The sequence below is a fragment of the Phoxinus phoxinus genome (assembly GCF_949152265.1).
Source record: "Phoxinus phoxinus genome assembly, chromosome: 22".
NCBI classification, from domain to species: domain Eukaryota; kingdom Metazoa; phylum Chordata; class Actinopteri; order Cypriniformes; family Leuciscidae; genus Phoxinus; species Phoxinus phoxinus.
In genome coordinates, this window is record NC_136897.1 from 12,959,518 (window position 1) to 12,985,433 (window position 25,916).

The 25,916-nt window shown below is 34.7% G+C and overlaps 1 protein-coding gene across 1 annotated transcript in view; it reads left to right on the forward strand.

Annotated features, from left to right (window-relative positions):
* Nucleotides 1–25,916, forward strand: part of mcf2l2 (MCF.2 cell line derived transforming sequence-like 2) — an 81,827-nt gene that overhangs the window by 21,494 nt on the left and 34,417 nt on the right. Inside the window, 14 exon segments of the mRNA XM_079597206.1 lie at nucleotides 103–186; nucleotides 5,252–5,366; nucleotides 5,503–5,593; nucleotides 6,613–6,732; nucleotides 9,890–10,006; nucleotides 10,203–10,352; nucleotides 10,610–10,734; nucleotides 11,201–11,315; nucleotides 11,404–11,523; nucleotides 12,093–12,284; nucleotides 13,813–14,004; nucleotides 19,534–19,711; nucleotides 20,019–20,122; nucleotides 22,794–22,882. Of these exon segments, the coding sequence (XP_079453332.1) occupies nucleotides 103–186; nucleotides 5,252–5,366; nucleotides 5,503–5,593; nucleotides 6,613–6,732; nucleotides 9,890–10,006; nucleotides 10,203–10,352; nucleotides 10,610–10,734; nucleotides 11,201–11,315; nucleotides 11,404–11,523; nucleotides 12,093–12,284; nucleotides 13,813–14,004; nucleotides 19,534–19,711; nucleotides 20,019–20,122; nucleotides 22,794–22,882 (1,792 nt within the window).

The window sequence follows — 25,916 nt, forward strand, 5'->3', positions numbered from 1 at the left end:
TATCACTGTATCTTATGGTTATCCTGAACATGATTTTTACAAAGTTATATGCATGTCGCAGTGATTTTATTTGCCCCTGTTCTTTCTTCTCTTTCCTCACAGATGAGATTATGCAGCAGGAGATCAGGCCATTACTGGCTGTCGATATAATTGAACAACTTCACAGGCAATTTGCTCTTCTTTCAGGTGAGATATGAATGTCTATTTGCTCTTTAGGTTGGGATAAAAAGGCTTATTGTTTTTATTTTTATTTTTTTCAAAAGCAATGCACTTCCCTGCTCACTCGCTGTTGGTGATGCTTTTGAACCTTGACCCTTTATCGGAAGAACGTGGGTCAGGTTTCTGTGGTGGCAGTTAATTGATGCTCTTGCTCACAAATCACATCATGTTAGTCCTGTTGTGCAATTCCCACAGCCCTCCATTTCCTCAGATGCTCATTAGCACTTCAAATCAGAGAAAATAGGCTTCTGCTGTCTCGTTTTCCCATGCTGAATATTATATAAAAATGAATAGAGAAATATCCAAGGACATATTTGATGATAGTTCATGAATTGAGAAAATTGTCAAACAGCACAGAACATTGTTTCACTCACTATGACACTGTCTCTTTTACTGAGTGAAATTAAATCTATCACAAGAAACATGATTTTGTTTGTAATGCCAGTACCATGCACAATTTATCCATTCCATATTGATTATCTGCTGATATTTGCCAATTTATCAGTCTTGGTCGGTATTGGATATATAATTGTGCATGTTTAAATAGTTTTAAAATAGTTTCCACTATTTTTAAATTTGGATTATCTTTGCTCCTAACTAATGTTCAATCAACGTTAATCTTTAAAAACTTTTTAAATAAGTTAAAAGCCAAGTTAAATGTAATATTTAGCAAATTTCAAAATCAATATCCGTTTTTCATATTGTAAAATTATAATGCCTAATTCACCTGATTATTATTATTATTATTTTATAATTTTTTTATCACCAGAAAGATGTGTCTGCGCTTGAAAATAATAATAATAATAATAATAAAAATACTTGAGACTTGAGAAATTTCTGCCGGTGAGGTTGTTCTGTAAAAATTTTAATATGTTTTTATTAATTTACATAAAATAATATGGAATTTTAATATTGGCCATTTATTGGTTATCAGGCATAACTTGAAAATAATTATCCGCTTATCTGTATCAGCTAAAATGTTAATATTGCTGCATCCCTATAATACTGTTATAGATGAACTAACATTATCATTATCAAAAGGTTGAAATGACAAAATACGTTTAATAACGTGTTTTGAGTTGTCCTTGTTACAGTGTAATTATATATATAGTAATATTAATTAACTGCATGTGCTTATAGGGTTAGGGTTAGACTTAAGGTTTGGTTTAGTGTTAGTTGCATGTAATTATGCATAATTTAAATATGTAACGTGTACATATGTAAAATTTTACAGTTCCTAATTAAACCAGTTTATTTAAATGAACACTTACAGTGTTAAATTACTTTGGTGAGGTTTTTTTCTTACCCTGTTTGAACCTAAATCTTTTTTGTTTACCAGCTAATGCTTTTAGCCACTAGGCTACGCCACCATCCTGCTTAAAGGAATAGTTCACTTCAAAATGAAAATTCTGTCATCATTTACTCACCCTCAAGTTGTTTCAAACCTGTATGAATTTCTTTCTTCTGTTGAACACAAAAGAAGATATTTTGAAGAATGTCGGTAACCAGACAGTTGATGGACCCCATAGTTGGAAAAAAAATACTATGGAAGTCTATCAACTGTCTGGTTACCGACATCCTTACGTTGGTAAGACAACTTGCGGGTGAGTAAATGATGACAGAATTATCACTTTGAAATGAACTAATCCTTTATTGTCACCGATGAAAATGAAACGATTAGGCAACCGTCAGAGATAAAAACAGCTGTTTGCGACACATATATTCTATATTGACTCTACTTTTAATGAATTTTAACCAGCCTTGGTTGTGAAGCTGCCGGGTGGTACTGAGGGGTAATTAACTATGCAAAACAATTAATATTAACTAATAAAACAGAAGTGTTTACTGCTTTTAGCACACGCAGATCTCTTTTCAAACAGGGTGGAAAAACTTACACGCTGAACTGATGTAAGTGGGAGGGACATCATAAATGCAGACTCGCTGCTCTTTAGAGAGCTTTTCCATTCCTTCACATCCCAGTCAGATCTCCTGAGGCCTGGCTTGCCTCCCTGTCTTCTCATCTGCCAAGAAGCCTGCACCAGCCATCAAAACTGCACGGCTTACGTAATGTTACGGTTCAAAACAATCCCAGCAGTCTATTTAGCTGACTCCTCTTGTCCTGAGTGCTGTTTTCCGCTGAAAATCATGGTGTCATCTATTAGGTCTCTGTGAATCACGGGCGATCAGAAATGAAGCGTCCTAGGTGTCATTCAAATCTGTGAAATCATTAAACCACAAAGTACACTATACCAGTCAAAAGTTTTCGAACGGTAAGATTTTTAAAGTTTTTAAAATAAGTCGCTTTTGCTCACCAAGGCTCATCTATTTTTATTTTAAAGACAGTAATATTGTTAAATATTATGTTTTCTATGCTAATATATTTTATAATGTAATTTATTCCTGTGATCAAAGCTGATTTTTCAGCATCATTACTCCAGTCTTCAGTGTCACATGACCCTTCAGAAATCATTCTAATATGCGGATTTGATGCTCAAAAAATATTCACTATTATTATCAATGTTGAAAACAGTCGTGTACACATTTTTTCAGGATTCTTTAACGAATAGAAAGTTCAAAAGAACAGCATTTGTTTTAAAATAGAATCTTTTGTAACATTATAAATGTCTTTACTGTAACTATTGATCAATTTAATGATTCCTTGATGAATAAAAGTATTGATTTATTTTATTTCTTTCCCCCAAAAAATAAAATTAAACATTTTCTGACGCCTTTTGAACGGTAGTGTTTAATGTTACAAAAGCTTTCCATTTCAGATAAATGCTGTTCTTTTGAACTTTCTATTCATCAAAGACTCAAAGAATGTTAATAACGGTTTTTAACATTGATAATAATGAGAAATGTTTCTTGAGCATCAAATCATCATATTAGAGTGATTTCTGAAGGGTCATGTGACACTGAAGACTGGAGTAATGATGATGAAAAATCAGCTTTGATCACAGGAATAAATTACACTTTACTCTATATTCACATAGAAAACAGCGGTTTTATATTGTAATATTTCACAATATTACTGTTTTTTGTTGTTGTATTTTTAATAAAATAAATGCAGCCTTGATGAGCAAAATTAACTTATTTTAAAAACATAAATAATTTTACCAATCTAAAACTTTTGACTGGTAGTGTAGGTTTTACATTGAAGACAAATGATTTGGTGGATGTGAGCTGGGGGATGTGTGTGGTTTGTAAATATATATATAAAAAAAACTATACATCACCCAGTAGTTGTGGCATCTAAAGTCTAAAAATGGATGAACATGTGACATCTGAGTGGACCTGCCTCATTACTGCAAACAAACACATCTTTCTCCAGAATATCCCTCAGGAATGAACACAATGCACGAGAAGAATCACTGTTAAATGAGGCGATTACGTACTGACTGGGACAGTGGCGAATATTTTGCTAAAAGTATTTTAATTATTTAAAATGATATATTATAGTAATTTTGGAGATCCTAAAGCAGGTTTTTTTTTACTGTTTGAGCTCATAATGAAAATATGACATGTGTTTAAAAAAGACAAAATATTTTATTTAGATTGTCTCTTGTCTACATTTAAACAGAACACGTCATAAAATTACGATTGATTGATAACATGTACTTATAACCCTTAAAGGTTATAAATTTACAAACATAACCATGCAACACAGGCACCTCCCCCTTCATAATAAAAACAACAAAATATTCATCAAAAGTATATATATATATATATATATATATGCTCTTGTCCCTTACATATTAGATTGTATCAAGTAAAATTAAAACCTAACACAAATATATGCCTCAAATGTACATCAATAATAATGAATTTAGGCTAATGGTTTTGTAGTGTAAACATCATAACAAATGTAAGTAAATATATGCACTGTAAATGTCATCAGTTCACAAACAGTGACGAAACCTGTTGCCTTAAAATGTAGTAATGTAGTAATGTGTAAAATTGCAATGTTATGTGAACTTGACAATCCCGCCTAACTTTTTTCAATTACGCATGGCTTATTTATTACATTTTAAGGCAACGGGTTTCCTCACTTTTTTTAAGTTAATTCAACTGATCACTTTTTACAGTGTGTAAGTATGATAATATATACATTTTATGTAATATATTAAATAAAGTTTCATTTTTATTAAGGTCTCTTTTTGTCCGATTTGTTGTTAAAAATTTAACAAACATTTTTTAGAATCAGTATGTAGTCTCATAATATTTGATGGACGTGTCAGTGTCAGAACTCAATAGCTCATCTCATAACTCATAACTTAATCTCATACCATTGTCGCCCCCTTGTGGTTGAAAGGAGTTGTGGTTCTTGTTTTCTCAAATCAAATAAATATGTGAATTCAATTTGAATAAAATAAGTCAAATAAAAAGTAGAAGTGTGCGATGAATACTTAAGAATTATTTTGAGGACAATTCCCGATGCATGTCCCATTTAAACAGAAATGAAAGAAGTATATTTGAAAGCTGTGCCCTTAGGCCCAGTTTCACAGACAGGGTTTAGATTAAGCCAGAATTAGGCCTTAGTTCAATTAGGACATTTAAAGTAGCTTTTATAAACGTGCCTTAGAAAAAAACATTACTGGTGTGCATCTTGAGACAAAACAATGGCACTAACATATTTTAAGATACGCAAGTGCAAGTTGCTTTCAGTTAAAACAGCTCAAACATGCAGTTTAGTCTGGGAATAATCTTAAACCTTGTCTGTGAATCCGGGGGTAAGTGTATAAGAAAAAAAGTAGGTCATGGTTGTATCCCCTCACACCAAGTGTCTGCTGCATGCACCTTCACACATTGTGCATAGTTTCCGTTTAAATGTGAATGGTGTCAATCATAACACCAAAAATGAATACTTGGTCTGTGAACAGTGAACACACACCATAGGGCTCATCAAGATTACAAACAAATGTTGTTTGAAAAGACAAATGATTTTAAAGTACCACAGAGTGCCATTTAATATTTCAAACCTTCTTTTTCTTAGAATGCATAACTAAGTTAACTAGACACTAAATATTTGCAGGAGGAAGAGGAAAAGATGGATCTCCTATCATCACCTTCCCAGAGTTCTCAGGTTTTAACGAGGTGACGGATGAAGAATTCGTTAATGTTGTCACATACCTGACCAGCATACCAAGGTGAAACCTCATTTATCTTTGTAAGCTTTATTGTGATCAAATAGTACGTGTAGTGAAACCAACTGTAAATACAGGCAAATTACAGTACTCTGAAATGTTTGATTTGTGTCTTAAAGTTGTGTTCTTCATCTTTCAGCATGGATGCTGCTAGCATCGGCTTCATCATCATCCTGGACCGCAGGAAGGACAAATGGAACTCAGCGATCACTTCTCTGTCGCGGATAGCGGTTTGTACAGGCTCTTGCTGAAGCTTTATGATGTTAGAACAGCTCTTCAACATGATGTTTACAGATACAGATTATACTTATACTTCTTCCAAAACTTATTTTTGTCTTACCCTGATTCACTATGGTGAGCCTATTATAAGTGTTTATGTTTTAAAGCTATAGCAGGAGGGTTTTGGTGGGAAATTGTGTGCGTATTTCACTCACTCGAGTCTCATCATATCCGTTAATACAGAACAGTTTTTTAATTTGATTGCTTCAACTTTAGAAACAAACAAACAAGGTACATAATCGAATCCCTGAATATAACAAATCTTGTTGATCCTCTGGTTGAGCATAACCAGCAACTCGTATGTAGATCTCTAACAGGATTCATTTTAAAGCATTATCTATGGTGAAGGTTCATTTCATTATGGTTGTTGCAGCGCTGTGCTGGAATTCATTTTTTCATATTTTTTTTATCATTTAATAATAACTAACAATATCTAATATTTTTTTATTTTATAAGCATAAAAAAATGTGAAAGTTGATGTCTCCATTTGCTTCAGTGACAGCAGCGTTTGATAGCGTTTGACCTTGAAAAACTTCAGCGTTTATTAAGTTTATTATTAGAATTAGTAAAGTAATTGTATATTTTTTACAATTTTAATAAATACTACTTTTTTATTTACAGTACATACAGTAAGTGTTATTACAATAACAATAATTGTTTTGTCATTTCATTTTTTACAATGGAGTAACATTCAAAAATGTATATTATTTTGGCCTGTTTTTTTTACTTCTTTTTTTTTAATGTAAATTTTAAATGTAATATACATAAATTTTACCTTTTTATATATATATATATATATACACTAATTTTATAAATTCATTTGAAAAGTTTCAAATACAGAATAGGTTGGAAGTATATGGTCTCACAAAGTATATATATATATACAGTAGTTAATGCCACAGAATTGTTAAGGAAATGAGACAAACATTTATTTTTGCTTATATGTTTCATTTCCTTTCATGACCAAAAGGGATCCTTTCCTGGAAATCTACAGCTTGTTCTGGTTCTGAAACCTTCCCGCCTCCTCCAGAGGGCCATCGCTGATGTCAGTATGCGGTTACATAGGGATGACTTCAAATTGAAGGTACCGGTAAGCATGCTTTTGTCTGTCTGGACCCTCAGCATGTCTGTTCATTCGCCATATGACGCGCAGGGCTCCTCTGGAGTGTTTGTAACCATGATCACTCATCCGCTAAATTATTAACACAGCCTGTCACCCTGTTGTTTTATGCATGTCTGAAAGGGTGTTATCCTCCAACCCTGTTTTAACAGAACTTTAGAAGGAGGATGTGCTTTACAGCTGCTTGTCATCAAAGCAGTGGCAATGTGTGAATTCAGTAAATGCCACCTTGCTTTTGTATATTGTATGCTAGTGCATGAGATTATCATCTGCATGCAATTTCTCTTGAGACGCTAAGGAAATGAAGGTTGCACTGTGGTATACATCTGCAGATGCATTAGATTGATAGTATTCCAGATTTAGTGTTAGTTCTGAAACTTTGTCTCTTATTTTCTTCACACTTCCTGCAAATAGATTTACTATATATTTACAATAGATGTTATATGAGAATTGTCAAAAATACCGACTTCGGTACCAAGTCGGTACTGAATTTTTAAAAATGTGACGCTTTGAGCGCTGTTGAGCGGAAACACCTCTGATTGGCCATTGTGTCCACGCGTTCATCGGATATGTCTGTGATTGGCTAAAATTATCAACTCACGGGAGCGTTTGAAAGTGTTTCGAAAGTGTTCGAAAGCACAAGCAGGCTGCTATGCAATTCAGTAAGGTGGAATGGTTTGGTCGTGTCAAAAAAGCTAATGCCTAATGCTTAAACAGCAACATTATACACTAACTAAAGTTAGAAAAGGGAAATCATATTCAACCACCCCTTTAACGTGGGTCTCACGATCACAAGCTCGCCAGCTTCGGTCACTAAACAGAGGTACGTAATTGCTATATACCTGAGATCGGTCGCATTCAGACTTACACAATCAAAGATACTTTGGTATAGCCTCCGTGATTGCATACACTTCAAATTAAAGTAACGTTTACTTAAGTAGAGGTATGGCCACTACTGATATAAGTCAACCAACTTTACTTGTCTTATAATAGCTTTGGATTGGTTATGCCCTGGTTTCCCACGTACACTTATCTAAAGTAACATTAAATAAAAACAGATTTAAGACACACACAGATTTAGATTAGTCAAGCTGCACTTTTGCTGCCCTAACAGAAAATTCACTTCTTCTCTTTGCAAAACACGTACACTTGAATTAGCGGCAAATATTAGTCGTCACTAATCTGACGCAAAAGTTACGGTAACATACGAATCCGTTTAATCTACTTGGGAAAACAATTTCAGAGTCAGTCGGAATAAAATCAAATGTAACAATTTATTATGCCAATTTATCATGCCAATTTCATAATCAGTTCAAAGATAATAAATACAATACATCAAATGCTCTGGAATAAAGAGAGAAGATGCGAACCTGACGTTATACACACATCCTGCCTATACTCCGCATCACGGACTAATTTGAGTTACAAATCGCCACGAGCCTTCTTCAGCATCTTCCCAAATACTCCGACCAAAGCAGAAACCTCTTTTCAAATGTAAACATGAGTTCACAGTGGGAATTTGCATTAATCACCGTCCCAGACTTACTGGGGACAGAAGTTGATTTACATGGGGGCACACCCACAGGAGTTAACAAGATATCTCTAAACTCTCCACACCTTCTGTGGGAATGAGACCTTTGTACCAGTCGCACTGAGACATTTCAAATAATACCAAACATGTATAATACTGTATGATAATTGTTCATATTAAACCATATATATTTTTGGGTGAATTCAGATAGGGATGGGTGAAGGAAATGATGTGTAAATTATGATCAAGTTGGTGATCAACTCAAGTATGATCGTGTCTCGAATGGGGATGGTAATATAGCAAGAGAGTTCAAGTGTTAATTTCCTTTTTTTTCAGAGAGTAGCCCTCTTTTCCAGTTCTTACAGTTTTTCCAGTCTTACAGTGTAAATAGACACTCTGTATTTTACAATGGAAGTGAAATGGGTTGGTTTACTTTATACGAGTTAACTCTTTCCCCCACAGTGACGGAATTTTCCGGCTTTCCGTGTTTTCACTGTTACGGTAGGGGGCGCTATTAGACATCTTCTGAAAGAGTACTGAATCTCTTGATCAAAACACAGGCGAAGAAGAAGCAGGAACAAGATATCACATGTAATCATAATGCATATGTAAAAATAACACGATCACCGACATTAAACAGCATAATAAATCAAACTGCCTAATGTTAATGAATGAAATGTCGACCCAAGCATTTCGGGTGTCGATGGACTCGATCTACTCCATGTATGTTTTAAACATCGTTCTGAAAATGATCTGGATGTAGTCTTTGACAAAAACGCGATTTTCTCTGCTTTTTTGCTCAAAATGTTGCTTTCTTGAAACTTACCCACATTCAGTGTTGATAAAAAAAGAAGGCATGAAGCTAGAATGAAGCTTTTTTAAAGCAGATGCTCTTTTCTTTCTTTTGATTATTGCATGTTCAGACAACAAATAATGAAAATGGTGGCTGGCAACTTGAAAAAAAAAACGTGGTAGGGAAAGAGTTAAAATAAAAAATATAACGTTTTAATACTACATCCACAATAAAAGTGATTTCAATGTGATGGCATAATTTTAGTGTGAAAAGTTGATAATTAAACTCTTTTGTGTAAAGTTATATAAAATTGTACCTCTTTGTTGCCATTATAATGTTACTGTACACCATAAACTCTTAAACCCCAAAATGACCGTAAAAATAATGTAAACAATTTTACCGCTCAAATCATACACCCATTCTAACAGAAGAACAAAATTATAAGCTTTACATGTATGCTTTTAAACTTCCAAACCCAGAATTTTCTTTTAACCTTCCTCTGCGACCGTTTTTTTTACCATATATGTCTTGTAAAATGTTTGCAGGCTGTGGTAGGCTGCTGAAATACTTTAAGCAGCCTACCACAGGTTGTGAAAATACTACGGTAGTTCCTGCGAAAATGAACGTTTGTGTCTGCGTGGTCTGTGGTTGTGGCAATACACAATACACTGTCTTTGTCTTTAAAGTAACATGAGAGAAACAATTAGTTTCTGTTCCCAAAGAGTACACAAATATTTGGCGTAAATACACTTCCATATATTATGTATGTAAATGTTTTTTCTTTACTTTTTCTTCTCTTGTAGATTGTTATGCTAAATTCCCTGTCAGACTTGCACGGCTACATTGACAAAGGCCAGCTGACCTGTGACCTGGGGGGAAGCCTGGAATATTGCCACAGTCAATGGATTCACCATCGCACAGTGAGAAGTTTTTTTAATATTAATAAACAAAGCCTTAATTAGCTTATTAACATGACTTTAAATGAAAATATACTGTATTGTTTTTTACAGATTTTGAATTCAGTCTACAATTTAATTTCAAAATACTATAATATACTGTGGAGTAGATTTAGATTTTATTTTTTTTAAGTATATAATTCAAAATGTTGTGTCCTAGGCCATTGAGAACTTTGCGTTAACAGTGAAGAGCACAGCACAGATGCTTCAGCAGTTTGGAACTGACCTGGCAGAAACCGAGCTTCCCAATGACGTGCAGTGCACCAAAGATTTGCTTATCACACACACCGAAAAACACGATAAGCTCAAGGTAGCCATCCACATCTATGGAACAGCGCTTCTTATGTTATCATATGATTTGTTTAATCCTTGTTGTTATAATTGTGTCCTTTATTTTATTGCTCGTGTCTGTGCAATTGGTCAGTTACCTTTTATCGGTTCATTGATGTTCAGTTTCTCCCATAGTGGAGCAACAAAACACCATCTGTATTTATCTTGATTATGTCTGTTTTTGCATATATGCAGAATCAATCAGTATTAAATGCCATATTTCTTTTTTCTGGACAGGAAGAGCTCAAATTGGCAGTAAAACAAGGTCATACTCTGCTGTCCTGTATCAAAGACCAGGCCAGCAAAACCGAGAGCCACGTTTTGAATCCAGACGAGGTCGAGAACCAAACAACCGTTGAGAGGTGTGTAAAAAGGTTTCGCCACACACAAAAAGTCACACCATTAATGACGATGGTAGCTTAAGCAGAACTATAATGTAACACATTTCTGAGCCACTAAGTGACATTCGTACTTGACAGCAAAACAGAATAATCACTTTGTAAGGGATTTTAACCATTGGAAATGCAAATAGAGATTGATTGAAATGTCTTAGTTTGAATTGAAAGATTGAAAAATATTTAAACTTCACAATATAACCAGGAGCATTAAAATAAAAGTTATTTTGTTTACATACTGAGTTGACTTTTGTGGCATTTCCTCCATTTGTACAGCTCGTTTATCAGGTTTTAGACTTGTGTAGTTCTTGTTACAGTTCTGTTATTATTCTTTAAAGCCTAGTGTCATCTAACCTTCCTCTGTGAAATCTAATTCACTCTAGCTCCTCTGACATTCACACTGTAAAAGCGTTTGTTGGTTTGTTTGTCTCAGGTTGTTAGCACAGCTCGATGAGACGGAGAATGCGTTTGAACAGTTCTGGTCGAGGCATCACCTCAAATTAGAGCAGTGCTTACAGTTACGGCACTTTGAGCAGGACTTCAGAGAGGTACTCTCAAATGGATGTGCTCAATTGTGCTCGACTTAGTTGTCCAGTCAATCAAGTTGAAATTGGTGTGTTTTATCCATTGCATCAGGTGAAAGTTTCTCTGGATGGCCTGATGGAAGCGTTATTGGGACTGTCTGACACCGGGGACTGTGTGGCCCGGGTCGATCACCTACTTGGGGAACTGAAAACCTTGGAGGACAAAGCTCAGGTCAAAATATTTTGAATCTAAGACCAGGCCTGATATGCAAAGCACCACATTCAGTTTAATAGCTCAATTATTTGGTGTTTTTTGCTGGTTAAACCACTAATTTACATGTTTACTTTCCCAAATCACTGGCCCCACCACAAAAAACAACACACACACATACATTTGCATTGTTTACAGACAGTTTATGTTTCTTTTTTTAAGCATATTTAAATCAGCACAATCACCATATGTTTTGAATGCTGGTCCCTAACATGGAATGTTGGTTTGCTGGTGTCACCACTGCGATTTTAACTAGCTTAACTAAATCAACCATCTTATCTAGAAAGACAATGCATACTTTTGCATCGCCTTTGTCAAAATGATAAGAAAGTGCAGATGTTTGAAAGCACGGAGTTACTAAAGCTGAACTTATGAACTGTAAAGCTGCTTTGAAACTTTATTGTATAAAGCGCTATATATAAAGGTGACTTGACTTGACTTGACTGTTACAAGACTGTAGTAATAATAATAGTCAAGATAGCAGTGTACATCGTTCATATTCTGTTTAATGCGTTTACTGATCTGTACAGGAGTCCTTGGAGAAAGCTCAGCTTCACGCTCAGCACGGGGACCAGCTCATTCAAAGCAACCATTACGCCGTAGACTCAATCCTCCCAAAGTGTGTCGAACTGCGTCGGGTCTGTGATGACTTCAGCAATGAGGCCAAAAAGAAAAGTGACATTCTAACCAAATCACTTGAAATCCACAAAGGAATCGACGAGGTTTGTGACACAAATACCACACAGGCACCTTAATTTTGAGTTTTCGACTTTATTTTGATGGTCCCTTTAACACATTCTGTTGACTATAAGTAATGTTGCACCTACATGTCTACTAACTCTCATTATAGTGTTAGTAGAGTATTAGTAGACTGGTAGGTTAGGGTTTGAATAAGTTGACATGTAGTTACAAAGTTACTTGTAGTCAGTAGAAAGTCTGTTGGAGGATCATCAACAATAAAGAGTTATTAAGCAGACAGTCTATTAATAATCTAATGAGAGTTAGCTGACATCTAATTGCAAAGCTACTTATAGTCAACAGAACGTTAAAAGGGACCATCAGAATATAGTGTTACCGAGTTTTCATGTGGGATGATTGAGGACATGATAGATGGGTGATATTAAGAGATGACTTGCAGGTTGTCAGAAGACAAATACATTTACGAAATGAAATTTAAAAAACAATAAGACTTTTTATGATAATATATATTGAATTAAGTGTTATTAAGTGTTATATCAGAAAGAAGAATACACAAGGCATTAAAATGACTAAATTATTTGGCTATAACTCCAGGATATAATTAAAAATGTGTTTTATTGGATTATGCAAAAAAAAAGAAAAAGCTCACAGGAAAAAAAACATAAATTGACTACAAAGTAATCAGTTATTAATATTTTGTTGCTTATCCCTTGTTTTTGATTATAACAGCCATTCTCCTGGGCATTGACTACATTTTATTCATGTGTCCTGCTTAACTTCTTTCCAATCCTCCCAAAGTTATGCTTCATTGGATGACCTGCATGACTCATCACAATTCAGGTTTATAATTTCAAGAAAGTTTCAGTGGCTTTAAGGTCAAGGGACTCAGGACTTTAAAAATGCTGAGAGCATGAACACTTTCAACATCCAAAAACCGACTGACTAGATTTAGCCATATCAACAATATCCTCCTTAGTTTGCAGAGGACAGCTCCTTCCATCTGGCCACAAAATAACATTAATAATATACTGTTGCTAATACGCGCCACATAGTTATTGAATTATAGGCTGGGAATAATGAGTGTAAGACTGGTATTGGCCAAAAATGACGTCAGCACAATTCGGTATGTTTTATTGCGTCATGACAAATGATAAGATGTTATAGTTTTACACTCCCACTCCATGCACAACTTCACAACATGCATACCAAATATTTAATAAATATTTTTTTTAGGTCGGACATCACTTTTGGCCTCTACTGCGTGTTGTAAAATGAATAAATAAAATGATTTGTATTATAAAAAATGTATACAAATTCATAAATGAAAATAATGTTAATATAGCAGAGCTAGCTTTATTCATTACGTGTTTTGGGGTTGTCTCAGGTTGTTAGTGCAGCTCGATGAGACTGAGAATGCGTTCGCTTTTGGTTTGGGTTTGGGGTTAAAATATTAACAAATTAGATAACCTGCACAGTTTACTTTACTGTGATTTAAATGGCGTCCAGGACAAATAGATGCATTAATGTGCATCTGTGTTTGTATGTTGGCAGGTGAACCAGTGGTGTGAAAGTGGAGTGTATCTGTTGGCCTCTCAGGCTGTAGACAGATGCCAGACGCAGGAAGGTGCAGAAGCAGCACTGCAGGACATCGATAGGTACATGAAAACAGCCAAAGAGCAGCAGCTCAGTCATCTCAAAGACCTCGGCAACCAGTATGAGATCATCCTGTCAGAGCTGGTCAAGGTACAAGTCAAGTTGATTACAGTTAAATGCATTTGTCAACAGTGGAATTCATATACACAGGGCCACCTTAAGAAAACACAACAGGGCTAAAGACACACCTTAAGAAAAATGTTCTTTTCACTGCTCCCATAGTGTATGATTGCAGAACACATATATATGTTTTTATTGAACATTGATGGAGCGAACGATTTTGTGTGAAAATAGATCATAAAAAGTGGTTTGTTTTGTTTAAAAATCGTGTTAATGTATGAGGTGGCAAGGTTTGCCTTTTAGCCCACACACGGGTTAAAAGGTTCATCATCATGGCAAAAGGCACACAGTTTTTATGCAAATGCTTTAGGCAAAATAATATGTTTTGAATAAGTAAATAAGTCTAAGTAAATACTTGTTCAAAACAATCCCTTTAGCAAAGTTTGTACTATTTTCTGTTTATTTTGATCGATAAAATAATTTAAATAAAAATTTTAAGTCATTAAAATATGCTAATATATTTTAAAATACTGAAACACAATTATTTAAAAAAAGTAAAGATTCTGAAAGCATTGAAGGAGATCCCATAGTGATTTAATATAGATTTACAGTAGGAACAATAAATTGTTTTATTATATGATCAAATTAATATCATATTATTTTTTTAATATGATGGTTTCATTATAAACATGGCAATTATCTCTAAGGTGGAAACCCAGCCTAATATATGATATTTACCATCTGAATTTAAGCATGTCATGTCAACAAAGGAAAAAGTCAGCCAGCTATTTATTATCATGTTAATTATTGTCCCCGACAGCCTTTTACCCCACATACCATACTTTTACATATTCTCCCGTTATTGAAAAACTGTTGCATTTTGTTGCACCTTGAACAAATCTCAAAATCATAAGACCCTTGTCTCAAAATATATTCAATAATTTCATTGAATCTCAGGTTGCTACTTAAATCTACAACTAGGGCTGTCAAAGTTAACGCGTTAACGCAATTTTTTAATGCGCGATTAACGCAGCGCGTATTTTCTGTTTGAGGGCCCAACCCCTAGTTGGAGAAATGGAGATACAGTGTTGCCAACTTAGTGACATTGCAGACCCCTTTAGCGGTTTTTTTCCCCTTCAAAAAAGCGCCCAAACCTTATTTAGTTTCTGAGAATAGCCGGTACTGCTCTCCCAGCACGCGTGTGCTCGCTCGCTCTCTCTCTCTCTCTCTCTCTCTCTCTCTCTCTCTCTCTCTCTCTCTCTCTCTCTCTCTCTCTCTCTCTCTCTCTCTCTCTCTCTCTCTCTCTCTCTGTCTCGCACAGCAGAGAGGAGCAGTGCTTTAATTCAGTTAAACAGATATTACTGTATGTTGCTTCTCTAATTTTACAGGCACGTATAGCCGAAATCACAGCACAGATATTGTCTTTATCTTATGTGTATTTGATTTCATCAGACGACTGCTCGATTATCAGGATTGTTGTGCAGATTAACATCTTGGAAGGGAGAGCTGGTTATGTCTTAATGGGTCGCGTTTCAGTCACTATTTCATATTCATTCCGTTGTTTGACAACAGAAACAGTAAAATATACCAATGAAAACAGTTTTATTGAGAATAATTAAAATAATAATAAATGTACATTTAGCATTTTTCAGAAGAGCTGCTACAAAAATCTAAACATGTTTGTTTTAGTACATTGCTCAGTGCAAAGAAAGAGAAGTAATGGGAGCCTGGTCATGAATAAGTTCTTTGAAAAACATCTATGACCTTTGAAACATGTCTCGTCTTCATGCTCTATATTGACTATGGTTTCAATAATAAACATACATTTGCATAAAGCATCCATATTTATCCATGCTCATAATGATTAGAGTATTACAAACTTGAAAAGTATTAATTTAAGGTACATTTAATACGATTAATCACGATTAAAAAAATATATATATCGATTGACAGCCCTATCTACAACATTTAAAAAAAAACATCAAATATTAGATCAAATTACCACTGAATCGATATATATATATGTGTGATATAATTCATATTGTAGTCATAACAATTTGATTGAAAATTTATGTAGAGCCAAACAAGCCAAAAATCATTATTCTACTCTCACACACATACAGTACATTATCCTTTCACATACATACATTTCTACTCTCTCTCTCTCACACACACACACACACACACGCACGCACACACACACACACACACACACACACGCACACACACACACACACGCACATACATTTCTACTCTCACACAAACACATACATCCTCCTTTCACATACATACATTTCTACTCTCACACACACACACACACATGCATCCTCCTTTCACATACATACAATTCTACTCTCACACACACACACATACATTCTCCTTTCACATACCCCATTTCTACTCTCACATTCACATTCATTCTCCTTTCACATACATGCATTTCTACCCTCTCACACGCACACACACAAGCACATTCTCCTATATTTTTCCGCACACATTTACACATTTTACTCTTATGCAAATGTATTCAAAGTATACATTTAATATTATTAATAATACATGTATGTTAGAAGAAAATGTAAAATATGTGTATGTAAGAGTGTGTGTGTGTGTGTGTGTGTGTGTGTGTGTGTGTGTGTGTGTGTGTGTGTGTGTGTGTGTGTGTGTGTGTGTGTGTGTGTGTGTGTGTGTGTGTGTGTGTGTGTGAGAGTATAGTGGAAACGGAAGGCGTATAATGTAAACGGAAGGCAGGTCTGGCGTCAACCCGCACTGCGGTCAAGCCAGCCGCGGTTGAAAATACATGATCAAGCCAGTCGCCAAAAAAATGCGTGTGCGCCTATTACCAGTACTGTGATTACAGTAAATTCAGAAACGACAGCGAGATAACTTTTTATCTCATGCTGCCTTTCCACTGCACACGACCGGACCGGAAGTCACCATTATTACCAATGGAGAGTAGTACCATAGATATACATAATAAAGACTAGATGTCTTACGGCGGAGTCTCTAACGTCATCACCCGGTGGCCATCTTGTCACAGGCAAGCTTTCTGACGGGCTCTGGTACCTGATGTAAGGTGAATGATCTACACAAACACAAATACTCTTATCTCACTGAAATCTTGACGGATTTACAAACGGTTTGGTTTCTTACTAACGTTATTAACGTGGCTATAATTCTGGATGCTTGAAAATTTTGAAATATATAATATTATAATTATTCATAAGTATGCAGTGTCACAACTACATCTCTGACGTTTATAACAAACCATCCCATTTGAAAATCGTTAGAAAATTTAGCAAGTTATGGTTATTTAAAAAGTGACCTCCATTGGCCAGCAGTGCGGACGAGACATCTGATCGGGTGATGACGTTAGAGACTCCGCCGTAAGACATCTAGCCTTTATTATCTATGCTTCCAATCATATGCGTATGCAGAAAATTCGGATCCGATTTGAGCTTTGGATCCGTTGAAATATCTGAACTTCTGCGGCTAGACCGTATGCGACCGGTCGACCGGATGTGATGTATTCTAATCAAAACTATGAGCGCGAGGCTAGAATTACCAATATTTTAACTCTTTAATGTTATTCTGTAAACGCTATTTCTGTAAAATGTCGGTTATTAATAATTATGGCAGGACAAATATTTTATAATTATTAAATCAATATTTATATTGATTAGCTCTATAAAATCTACTATGTTTTTATTTTAGATGTATTGAGGGTCATTTGTTTCGTGTGGATATATTCATGCTTACATAACATTCATTAAAATCATTTCATTTTACCATTGTGAAAAGCCAAGGGTAACGGTTGCTTCACGACCAATTTCAAAGTACCGTGCAACTGACACTAGGGGGCGAAATGCGACAATCGTATGCGAATGTCGTGTGCAGTGGAAAGGCGGCTGTAGGCGGAAGTCGTCATGGATGTCGCGCGGGAGATTGCGACTTAACAATGTTTAAAAGAGATTCATTTTCAGTGCACTCAATGTTTTGGTAAAGAGAGTTTACAGTTATAAAGTTAAAGAGCTACTTAAAGTGCTTGTATAGAGTTGGTGTATGTTAATTGAGCTTTATAGTCTGATTACTGAAATGTCAGAAATGTTTTATTTGGTGGAATACACCGTTTCATTTTTTTGTGACCATCTCTAGTATCAGATAGAGTTTGAAAGAGCGTTTTTGCGTCACTTTTATTGAAAGAGCGTCACTTTTTGACAGGAGGAAGTCACACTGGCAACTCTTTCAACACTGTGAAACAAAAACTAATTTATTGTTGTCTTTGTTGAATTTGCAGATTGTGACAGAAATAAAAATTATATGTGCCACAGACAAACAGCCTCTTCTGTGTGTGCAACAAGTCATAACTGTTCTCAGACCTGATTCTTTGTCTGGATTCATAAGAAGTCCGCACTAACTTTAGACACCCATAAGGACTCAATGTATTTACTGCTGCTCTGTTTCTTGAATCCTCAACAAATCTTGAGACTGACAGAAATCCACATAGGGTTTGAATGTGATCACAGAGTTCTCAATGCAGCCTATTATGCACAAAATAATCTGATTCTCTTTGCAATTGGTCAATACATTCCAGCACATTATTAAAAAATGGTCTGATTTCATGTTCATTTACATTGATGCATTTGGCAGACACTTTTATCCAGAGCGACTTACACTGCATTTCAAGCTACACATTTAACATTATTATAAGTTCTTGCTTTCCCTGGGAATCGAACCCATGACCTTGGCGTTGCAAGCACCAATTACTGTTTGAGCTACAGGAAATGTTCAATGCTACTTACTTCCAAAAGTAAAAAATTAAAACTGTACTTGAAAAGAAAACAGGATTACTTTGAATATCATCATTGTAAAGTTGGGATGAAGAGCTGACCAAGTCTTGCACATAATGTCTTGGTCTGAGTTTGACTTCCTGCTTAAAGAGGAAGTAATGGATACCAAAAAAAAAAATGTATGTGAAAGGAGAATGTATGTGTGTGTGTTTGTGTGTGTGTGTGTGTGAGAGTAGAAATATATGTATGTGAAAGGAGAATTTATGAGTGTGACAGTAGAAATGTATGGATGTGAAAGGATAATAAGTGTGTGAGAGTAGAAGAATGGATTTTGGCTTGTACAGCCCCTCATAAAAATGTGTACTAAATATATATATATAATATATATATATATAATATATATATATATATATATATATTTTTATCTTAGAATTTCGTATAATTTGATGTTCTGTTGCTTTAATGATGGCAGCACTGATGCCTGACCTCTCATTATTCAATGAGTGACCTTGAAATAGTACTGAATATTAATCATTTTCCTACATATTAAATACTAAATAATGTTCCTTCAATGTTTCTATGGTTTACATTTTTTTTTTTTCAAAACCCTAAAACTTTTTATTTCTAGGGTTAAACTAGATTCTGATTTTTATATTTGAAGTTTTAGTTTCAGAATTCTGGAGCTCACTGTAGCTTTAATGATACTATTCATCTGCTCCTGATAAATAACTGATACTGTATTTTATATCTTTTATCCCTTCCCATGCAGAGCAAAGCCCAAACTGCTCTTAAAAGACTGGATGATGTTCAAGAGATGTTTGAGAAAAGACATGCGAGTCTGAAAAAGCTGTCTACAAAGCAAACAAGGCCAGTGCAACCTGTTGCACCTCGACCAGAATCCTCACCAAAACGCACTTCACCTAAAATCCCACCAGCCACTTCAGCTGGTGAGTAAACCAGATGTATGTTGACAGAAAAGCATGCGTTTCCAGACTGCTAGTGGTTAGTGGTATTTGTTCGTAACTTACCACTCTTTTTTTTTTTCGAACCATGTCCTCATTTCGAGTTGGTAACCTTTTAGTTTGAGTTTTGTGAAATGCACTTATCGTAGTACCAGTGCTCACATTTATGCAAATGTACTGATGTTTCTGACAGGAAAACATTAAAGTTACACTTTGTATCCTGAAGTATTCAAGTGGGAAATACTCTATGAAGGCTTTCCAGCTTGTTTAATTATGTTCTAAAACTCTACAGCATCAAATCGCAAAGCTACAGAGAACTCCAGTACCAATAAGCAGCCCAGCGATGCAGAGCTGGCAAGGAGGAAAAATATTCGCAAAGCCAAAGGTGGCATCAAGGTACATCAGCCTTTCTCAGATAAATGGTCTGAAATAAATACAAGTTTTTAAAAACGTCTAAAAGGCATTTGCATGTATAAAAAAAAATAGTTCTGGTTAGGGATACACTTTTTGATAATCCATTTTAGACATTCTACTGACTACAAGTAACTTTGCAACTTCAAGTAAACTAACAGAAGACTGTCAGCATAGTATCTGCTAACACTTTATTTTGATGCTCCCTCAACAGACATTCTACTCACTACAAGTAACTTTTGCAACTACATGTTAACTAACTCTCATTGGAGTATTAGTAGATAGTTAGGTTAGGGTTAGTAAAAATAAGTTGGCATGTAGTTGCAAAGTAACTTGTAGTCAGTAGAATGTCTGTTGGTGGAACATTCAAATAAAGTGTTAGCATATACTAAGCAGACAGTCTTCTGGTAGTTTACTTGTAGTTGCAAACTTACTTATAGTTAGTAGCAGTGTTGCACTGTAAAAACAACTGCATAAAGAATTCAAGTAAATTGGATGATTCAATAAGGCTCTTGTAGTATATGTGTAGTAGTTTAAAAAAATATATATATTTTTAAGTCCTTCATTTCACTTCGTTCAAGTCAGAACATTTTCTTTTTAGGATCGACTCTCAACCTTACGTAACAAAGCAGTATTTTCCGGACTATAAGTCGCTCCAGAGTATAAGTCGCATCAGTCAAAAAATGCGTCACGAAGAGGAAAAAAACATAGGCCTATATAAGTTGCATTTATTTAGAAATTTATTTCACAAAATCCAAGACCAAGAACATGAGCATTTAATCTGGAAAGGCAAGTTATTCAACTGCACAATAGCACACAGAACAACAGGCTGAATAGGTGTCCGGTATGTTAACGTAACACATTAACAGTTATTCAGCTACACAATAGCATAAAGAACATATACCTGGGAGGCTGAATAGGCTAAATTAACATTAGCCAGCGAGTCCAACAAGCAAGTTACTGGTAAGCAAGTTCACCAAGCTCCCGCGATCTCATTCCACAACACTGAATCCATTGAATTCTTCCTCGGTGTCGCTTCTGAACAACCTGTACATTTTACAAAATGTAATTTTGTGTAATTTACACACAAAAAATACATTTTAAATCTATCAGCCGTTTCTGTAAAAAAAAAAAAAAAAAAATTGTACTCTTAACACACTGACGGTCACTATAATAACACAAAAAATGGTTATTGGTTAAGAGAAAAGCCACATGATGAATCAAAATGTATCACGCCTTTACCACAAGCTAAGGTGCTAACATATACTGTAGAAGATCCACTCAGTGTCATGCACACAAACACAAAACAACATTATTGTAACACACAGACACTAAAATAATGCAATAAACATTCATTTAAAAAGATAACATAAAACCCCAACGTATATAACGGATAAGAAAAAGTAATTTTTCAAAAATTTATTTAAGAAACTTAATTATTAAAATAAAAAATCATCAAATGTGAAGTGTCACAGAGAATAGTGGGAAAGTCATTTTAAGGTTTTTCACTGTAAATGATAAGTTATGTTCTTTTTACTTTCAAAAATGGTAAATTTTACAGTGTTTTGCTGTATTTGATCAAACGTAAGCTTAGTCTACTATAGCCTTTCTCCTTATATAGTACGGTAACTTACTGTTAACCAATATACAGGTTTTTACTGACGCATTTTTACAGTCTGTAAAGTAATTAATTACTAGCTACTAATTACTTCAACATTGTAATTAGATTACTATACTAATAGCTCTCTCTAAAAAGTATTGCATTACTAATTACTTTCTAAATCCCATATCAACCTCGACCAGTTCAAACAATACAAGGACAAACATGAAACTGCTTTTTTAAATTCTTTTTAAATAAATGATATCAAATTGCATAAATTATTCTTGAACGGACTAAAATATTTAAAAGGAGAAGATTGCATTAAAAACATACATTTTAATATTAGACGCTAAATTTTAATGTTAATCCACTATTATTTTATATAGAATTGCTCAATAGTCTAATAATGCAAATCCATTATAAATAACTGTTAGAAAATTAAAGAAAAATGAAAAGTAATCCCTTACTTACTGCTTTAAGGGTAGGGCTGTTAAACGATTAATCGCATCCAAAATAAAAGTTTGTGTTTACATAATAAATGTGTGTGTACTGTGTATAATTACTTCATATATATAAATACACACACATGCTTGTATATATTTAAGAAATATTTGCATGCATATACTGTATATAGATTTATATATATATAATTTATATTATATATAAACATAAATATTTTATATATAGATAAATAAAAATGATAAAATATATACATGCACGTGTGTTTATTTATATATACAAAATAATTATACACAGTGCACACACATTTATTATGTTAACACAAACTTTTATTTTGGATGCGATTAATCGTTTCTCAGCCCTATTTAAGGGATGAGTAATTAAATTACAGTAATACAACTGGTTTGTAGATTGTCTATAGAGGACTTTTGAAATAGATTGTCACCTTAGTTCTTGCCTGTAATAGTAATTTTATTTAATAAAAAAGGCTGAGTTTATTTTATCATTACAAATTATACGTTCAGAATACATGATGCTGTTTTTATTTAAATCGAATCTTTAACATACAGTTTTCTGTCTTCCTGTGGTTTCTCACAGATCGAGGTCATGCACGAAGGAGGCCAAGGGGGTTCGAGTCATGTTCTCATGAACAATGAAACAGAAGAGTCGCTTTCAAACAGACGCAGGTAAGAACATGTCTTTTGAGATAGAGAATCTTGCACTACACAAGAGATTTCCAGTCAAAATCACAAAAGGGGTAAATGTGTTAAGCGGTGTCAGAAACTATCCTTACTGAAAGGACAAGACTGTATTTACACACTGGAATTGATTTTCAGGGACTCAATTTTATCAGTTTGTATATGTATGGAATAAGAAATAGCAGACTCTTTTTTTTCTGGCTAATGCTAATTTCACAGCTAGCTAGCATGTTATGTACATCCCACTTACACAATTAAACAATATTTCCCCAAATTTCCTGTATAAATGACTCTACAACTTTTTTGAAACTACAACTTGATTAAAAACTATGCACTATAAAAATAGACTATTCCCAAGTAATATTTACCTTTATTTGGCTTTATTTTATTTTATAAAAGTTTTAGTTTGATGTTTTATATATCAAGCACTTCATTGACACACTTTTCTCCTTGGTAATCATGTAGACTAATGTTTGAACACTTTTGACATCACAACTTGGACATAAAAGTGCATATGGATGACACATTAAACAACACTCATCTTTCTGATTTGAATTGTTTTAATTGGTCTAAATCTTTCTATATCAGAAACTACACCACCGAAACCAGTGACTCACTTACTAATGGTTTAGTAATACTATACTATACGAAACTATTAGAATAATCGGAGTTTCTGTTTACACTAAGTCCAAATAGCCCACTTTGTTGGCAGATGCTATGTCTGGTTTAGACAGAAAATAGTATAAAAACCGTCTATAAGTTGTCAATAGCAGCGGCGGAGGGAGTAAAACACGTAGCAGACATTTTTGATGCAAAGCAACAAGAGTTCAAATCCGCCTTTTGCCGAACTCGTTCTTCTCGCTTTTTCCATCGCATATAAGATTGGAAAGGCATTTATTTTCAATAAATATGAAAAAAAAAAAAGTGGAACCTAATGGTTATTTAATAATAAATTGTTTATCAGATAGGGTTAGGGGTCGGTGTATGGAGGGCTTTATTAAAAATAAATGCCTTTCCAATCAAGAAGAAGTGTTCATTAATTGTTCAATAAAGAACAACAGAATAAGTCAAATCCGAAAACATAAGAAACGCACGCAGTAGCACTTCACACTAATTTCCCTTATACCGCTTGTGATATAGTGGGAGAACCTACTGTAATTATTACAGTATTCATATACACAGATTCCACCACACTTCTCTCCAAAATGCTCACGTTCGTTAGAAACGTGAACATTTTTGTATTTTAGTAGCGCGCTTACCGGTACTCTTTATTAATGCTTATTAAGCATTTTGTATGACAGAAAATGTGCTGTCAAAAAAATAAATAAATAAAAATTCTAATCTCTACGGTAATATCGACTTCACTGATTTGGATCGGAATAGTCTCTCACAACGTCATGACGTCTCATTATACACAATGCTATTTTTAGATAAAGTGAAGTTGTAGAAATGGCATCCAAACGGTATCTTTCCTGGAGCCGAAAAAGGGAAAAAAAGAAGAGCAAAGGAAGAAATACAAGCTTTATTTATATTTTATTTTATTTATTTTTTTATGTACTATTCACACAGTTTATTTTATTTATTTGTGTTTCATGTAGGCCTATGTGTTTAGTTCACTTGCACTCAAAATATTTTTTTTTCATATGTACAGTATGTTGAAAATAATACCGTTAGTCTTTTTATGTGCTTTCTCTTCACTCATGAAATTGTTATGATTATGTTTTTACTCCAGTGGGGCCTTTTTACGTGATCTCGCCTAGGGCCACACAACCCCGTCACTGTTTCTGATGACACGCATTAATCTCATACGCGATGCCATTTCTGAATATACAGGATTAACTAGTTTTTTAGATAGTATCTTATACCTCAATAGTTTTCAATCCTGGTCCTTTGTTCGGAAATCCCATTGTTTGGCATTGTTCCCGCCAAACAGGTTAACAAACCTGTCCCTGTTGGGTCTCATAACGGGTTTCAAACATGGATCTTCTTCACTACATCTGTGACATGGCCTCTTTTGTATTTTGCACTACCATGACTACAGTTTCTAATTTCACTACAGAATTTATCATTTGTGTTTTTCTCCCAGGCTTGCTGCTGCTTCTGCTTTTTACATTTCATTTTAAGTGGTGAGGTGTGAAAACTCGTCAGTTCAGTGCATTTTCGCCTTGTAAAATGGTTTGAGTTTAGGGGTGAGGGTTTTTTTTCCAAAGAAAAACCACAAGTTGGCAGTCTCTTTGCTGGTATCTGATGCAACAGTGGATACTGATGTCTGTAAAATCAATTGACCCCATCAACTTCGCCTGCAGAAACATAAGTCTTCTTGAGAAGCTCTTGTGCAAGGAACTTGTCAAAACAACATAATGGCGGCACAGCTATGCAGATGAAAGCTAGCTCTTATCGCCAAGTGACTTCAGTCCCATAGACTCTATGCGGGAATTTATAGATGATGTGCCAAAACTTACTTCAGTTAAAGTAAGACAAAACAGAGGCCATCGTATTTGGCAATAAAGATCAAATATCAAAGGTGAATGCATACCTTGACTCCAGGGGCGTCATATTTAAAACGTAAACATTGAGGAGGTCTTTTCATGCTAAAGTCGTGTGCACAAAGTTCATATTTATCTTTGGCGTGGAGAAGTGCTCAGCGCCACACCAGGTTCTAAGCAGATGTACATACTTTTTCTTGAGGCAGATAGAATTGAAATCGGAGTGGTATTTGGAAACCCGTGCAATTCTTGCACACTCGCTGTTCTCAAGTATTTGGACGTTGACTGGTGATCTTGAAAAGAAAAGATCAAATGTAGGACGGTTTATACGCCACATTTTATAAATGAGGCCCCAGGGGTCTAAAAACTAAACATGAAGTCAGGAATCTTGTCATGCTGGTTTCTGATCTTAGCTTCAGAAGCCATATCAAAGCCTGATCTGAAAATCATATCCCGATTCAGATCTGTTGTCTAAGTAAAACCTGGAAGCTTATTCATGGGTTTATTACCAGGGTAGACACACAGGCTTAAATACA